At 48.4% G+C, this 5115-nt stretch overlaps 1 protein-coding gene across 1 annotated transcript; it reads left to right on the forward strand.

Annotated features, from left to right (window-relative positions):
- Nucleotides 1-473: 473 nt before the first annotated feature.
- On the forward strand, nt 474-3061 carry LOC109741163 (vacuolar protein sorting-associated protein 2 homolog 1). The gene is made up of 5 exons (XM_020300234.4): nt 474-778; nt 1441-1571; nt 2127-2231; nt 2385-2645; nt 2751-3061. The coding sequence occupies exons 1-5, from the start codon at nt 742-744 to the stop codon at nt 2889-2891; spliced, it is 675 nt and encodes a 224-aa protein (XP_020155823.1). The 5' UTR covers nt 474-741; the 3' UTR covers nt 2892-3061.
- Nucleotides 3062-5115: the final 2054 nt, after the last annotated feature.

Below are 5115 nucleotides of genomic sequence, written 5' to 3' on the forward strand. Positions count from 1 at the left end.
GAAGAGGTTGAAGTCGCTGTGTCAAAAACCAACCAAGCAACTTCCCTAGTTGACACACCAACTATCAAGATCTAAAATGCGGATCTAGCAACACCTACCCTCATAGGTTCTTTGCCGGCGCCATATCGAATGTCGTCGAGGTAAGGACAACCCAGAGCGATATTACCACAACACGTTATTGTTGCCACTACCTCATCAAAGCCATGAGAGAACCAAAATCTAAGGGAAGCAACGACATACTTGAAGTAAAATTAACAAAAGGGACATGTCCTCATTCCATTGGCCGCCTATGAGGTCAGTAGGTGGAAGAGAGAAAGCGGACCGGGAGGCGGGGCGAAGGAAACCTTAGGTGACAATTAGGGTTTGGGAAGGGCAGTGAAGGAGCGTGGACCGGGGAATCACCCCAAGCAGTGGAGTAAAATATTTTTACAGTGATCTTAGCGGTAACCTGTCTAGCTGACCAGAGGAAAGAATAAAGCAGGGAAGCTTCCAATCTCAAACCGCGTGGACAACGTATCAGCAACGAACCCAACCCAATATCGGGATGCCTTGCTGACGAATCAACCAACCCACTAAAACCAATCCGCGTCAACAGCTCAACACCCATCTCCTCTCCGCCGTATCTAATCCTCCACCATCCGACGCGCAACAGGAAGGGGAACAGCCAGATCGATCCGTGGGACTCACAGTCCAGCCCAATCCAGGCAGCCGGCCGGCCGGATCCGACCTCCGCCCGCCGCCATGAGCTTCCTCTTCGGCAAGCGGAAGACCCCAGCTGGTTCGATCTCTCCCCCTCCTCCTGGATTTCATGATCGTACTTGTTTACCTGTGCTACCGATCCGGAGGGACCAACCAATTCAACGCCTTTTTACCTTGTCGTGGACTAGCAATCCGCCCGCCCGTGCCTTTTTGGTCGGCTTGATCATCAAAAAGTGAAGTTTACTATTGCGTTAATCTCGCCCAGGTTCTTTCATCAAACCCTAGCTCTCGCGGGAACGTCATGTGCAGATTGTAGTACTAGTATCTTTATTGACTTGGTTGAGCACTGCGCTACCAGGATGCAAGAGAAACCTAACCTGTGGGGGATCTCCTTTTCCTCTTTAGCTGTTATAATCTTGTCTAGGCTTGTGTTCAGTTTTCACCTGTTACTGTCCAATGGGATGCCGTTAACAAGCAAGCAATGCAAGGGACATCAATATTGGTTTGGAGTTACTTGATTCTACTTGTTCCTGTAAATTCTCTACTTGATTTGCTGAAGAAACCAAATAACTTGAGAAACTGGGGCCCTCTAAATTGTAATGCTACTGCTACCTATTTACTTTGGTGTTGATTTCCCTAAGACTTCGGAATATGGGGGACACAAGACAACGTTGGAGGTTTGCTCCCCTGGGTTTTATGGCAGAAAGAGCTGACATCGTTCTTTTGTTTCGTTGATGGCAGAGCTGCTGCGGGAAAACAAGCGGATGCTAGATAAGTCCATCAGGGAGATCGAGAGGGAGAGGCAGGGCCTGCAGACTCAGGAGAAGAAGCTCATCGCTGAGATCAAGAAGGTGGCCAAGCAAGGACAGATGGTATGCGTACTGAAACTGCCAAATCTCTCGTGTTCTATTGCTCATTTATAATCGACCTCCATAAAACTATGAAGATTAACTTGCAATCTGCATCTGTGGTAGCATAAGAAATACCAACTTCTCAGCAAAGTGACATTGCAGGGAACCTAGATGATACAATTATTCTTTTTTATCTTAGCACAATCTTGCAAGCATTGAAGATCATACGAACACCAATCATTCTTCCACTGTAATTCATTCTTTGTTGGTAAGTTAATTGAAATATGGTGTGTCATTATCCTCGGCCTTGATTGTTCCATGATACAATAGGAAATGGTGTCTTCATGCACACAGCATTAATTCAGTCATGTTGATTTATCTATTTCAGACACAAAGTCTTACGTTGATGTCTCCTGAATAGGATAAGCCAATTTTGTGTTGGGAATCTTAAATTTGTAGGTCATAGGATGTGTGTCTGCCACGTAAGTTTTTTTCTATGTTAAATTGTTCATATTTTAGGCAATAGGCTTTGCAAGTTGACGGAACGTGTTTTGATTTGATGGACGTTGTTCTCAGGGAGCTGTAAAAGTTATGGCAAAGGACCTTATTCGCACAAGGCATCAGATCACGAAATTTTATGCCCTGAAGTCCCAGTTGCAAGGTGTATCTCTCCGTATCCAGGTAGCATTGTAATCCAAGCAGACGCTGTATATTTCATACATTTAGATATGTGCACATTCTACAATGTGATGAGGTCAAGCAACAGTAGGCTTCATTATATTGTGGAAGCTCTGTTTTTCTCATTGCTGAAGTTTGCGTGCTAAATTTTTATAGACCCTGAAATCTACCCAAGCAATGGGGGAAGCCATGAAGGGCGTCACAAAAGCCATGTCACAGATGAACAGGCAGATGAATCTACCAGCACTCCAGAAGATAATGCGGGACTTTGAGATGCAAAACGAGAAGATGGAAATGGTCAGCGAGGTTATGGGTGATGCCATCGACGACGCCTTGGAGGGTGATGAGGAGGAGGAAGAAACAGAAGAGCTAGTTAGCCAGGTCCTTGACGAAATCGGCATCGACATCAACTCTGAGGTAAGATTTATCCCTGTATTTTCGTGTTGATTCTATCAGAGAGATTGAAACACCAGGATGAGACAGTGGGATATGAGTGACATTGATATTTTGCTATGAACCCAGCTTGTCAAGGCCCCGGCTACCGCAGTCGCCATGCCGGTTGCAGCGGGAAAGGCGCCTGTTCAAGCTGAAGCTGCGGGCGGGATGGACGGTGGAATAGACGATGACTTGCAGGCACGGCTTGATAACCTGAGGAAGATGTGAACATTGACGGATTGTCCACGCCCGCGCAATTCTCTGTCTGTAGTTTCGTACCATAAATGCCACTCCGGCAAATCTCTTGACGTATCATTTGCAGTGTGTTTGGCATTGATCATCTGTATATAGACAGATCATCATATTTCAATAAATCACATACTCCCTCCGTCCCAAAATTCTTATCTTAGATTTGTCTAGATACGGATGTATCTAATACTAAAATGTGATTTGATACATCCGTATTTAGACAAATCTAAGACAAGAATTTTAGGACGGAGGGAGTACTAGGCTTGGTCTTTCTAGTTCCATTTGCCGCACTCTCGTCATGATTCTTATTTAGATGAAATAGCAGTAAAGTAGTGACCTAAACGTTGGATAATGCATTGCAGCTCTCGGTGCCACACACCCCTATATGAAAAGGTAAGCGTTACACATCACCCGACGGATAATCACGTTTGCGTCCGCCCCCTCGGTTGCTTGCCACGCGTCCCCTGTAGACCGCACCAGCACATTCTTTGCAACAGTCATGACTCGTACCTTATCCTCATCTCCTCAATCTCCCTCCTGAATCAGCGGTGCCAAGCGAGATGGTCATCTGCACCATGAGTGTGCCCTTGCTCGCCACCGCCACGTGCTGGCAGCCATCCTCACCAGCTAGGCAGGCCTTTGCCGTCGTCACCAGTTGCCGCGGCGGTGCGCCATTGCAGCTAGGCCTCGCACCGTCGCCGCCGTTATCACCCGCTTCCACCATGACGGTCGGCCGCGTGCGGTGCGCCACCTCGCCGGCAAGGTGAGCTTGTCGTCGCTCCTCCCTCGCCACCATTCGACGGAAGCAACATGGTAGTTGTTTCTGCAATGCAACCGTTGTTTCAGGAATTGTTTCTGCAACGCGGCCGTTGTTTCAGGAATTGTTTCTGCAATCTCCAAATTTTTGCAACATGGTAGTTGTTTCTACAACACAGCCGTTGTTTCAGGAATTGCTTCTGCAACGCGGCCGTTGTTTCAGGAATTGTTTCTGCAACGCGATCATTGTTTCAGGATTGTTTCTGCAATGCGGCAGTTGTTTCTGCAACTGGTTTGTTGTTTCAGGAATTAGTGTGTCGGGAAGGTAACGAGCCGCGTGCGAGGACTTAGACCGGACGGCTCGCGCGCGGAGATCCGACGGCTGTCGAGGTGGTGGATGTTTACTAGACGTCTACCGGTAGACGAGTAGCGCTCCCCCATATGAAAATAGCATTAAGAAAATATGAGAAACTCTCAAAAATTCTGAAATCTTGGGATATGAAACTTGAGTGCTCGTTGTACACCCGTGTTAATTTTCGTGGGGAATGGGTGCCCGTGGTATTTGTGGCGACATACGTTACATTCAGTTTTTTTTCTACACATACGGATTTTTTGTCCTTTTTCCTGGCATTATCACGGGCACCCATTCCTCACGAAACTGAACATGTGTGTACAACGAGCACCCAAGTTTCATATCCTACCACGTATCGGAGCGCTAAGGCGACGAGGGGTGACTGCTTGGCGATCGCGTCTTCGTGCTAGGGTTAGGGTTTGCGGGGGTGGTGCGGCTACGGTGGTGTTCCGGGAGGCGACGGCGCAGCCGAGAATACCGATCGGTGAGGATCATCTCGGCCAGGGGCGGGAGCTGATGGCAGAGAGAACTTCTGGGCAGACAACGAAGCAACCGGAGCAGATGGCATCTTCCACAACGGCGGCGGCTACCCCAAAAAAGACTTTGATTCCATCGGTGATAGTGGATGGATCGGCCAACCAAGGAAAGAATGAGGCCCCGACCAAGTCTGGAGCGGCGGCGACGGTGGCTACACCGGCGGCGCGCAGATCTGGTGGTTCAGCTAATCGGGAGACTCCGATCTCCCCGATTGAGAGCAAGACTCCAGACCCTACGTCTAGTCTTTCGGCTAGGCTAGGTGGTATGGTGTTGTTGGACAAAGAAGCGGAAGGACTGTTTTTTGCCGATCATGAACCCCGGTGCAGGTGAAGAAATCTAGATGGTCGGCGGTGGGAAAGGTCTGCTCGTCGAGGCCGTTGGTGAAAAGCACGTTGGAGAAGACAATGCACATGGCTTGGGGCCTGCATAAGGAGGAACAGTTCAGAGACCTAGGGGGCAATGTATTTGAAGTGCACTTTGGCAGCGAGGGCAACTGGCGCCATGTGATGAATAACGGGCCATGGCAGTATGATTTCAATGTCCTGATTCTCAAAGAAT

Source organism: Aegilops tauschii, chromosome 4, assembly GCF_002575655.3.
Source record: "Aegilops tauschii subsp. strangulata cultivar AL8/78 chromosome 4, Aet v6.0, whole genome shotgun sequence".
NCBI lineage: Eukaryota > Viridiplantae > Streptophyta > Magnoliopsida > Poales > Poaceae > Aegilops > Aegilops tauschii.

What these genes read in the sequence shown, in the direction of transcription:
- LOC109741163 (XM_020300234.4), top strand. Translation starts at nt 742, where the DNA reads ATGAGCTTCCTCTTCGGCAAGCGGAAGACCCCAGCTG. An exon ending in CAAGCGGAAGACCCCAGCTG is followed by an intron (nt 779 to 1,440) that starts GTTCGATCTCTC and finishes CGTTGATGGCAG; the next exon opens with AGCTGCTGCGGGAAAACAAG. An exon ending in GCATCGACATCAACTCTGAG is followed by an intron (nt 2,646 to 2,750) that starts GTAAGATTTATC and finishes CTATGAACCCAG; the next exon opens with CTTGTCAAGGCCCCGGCTAC.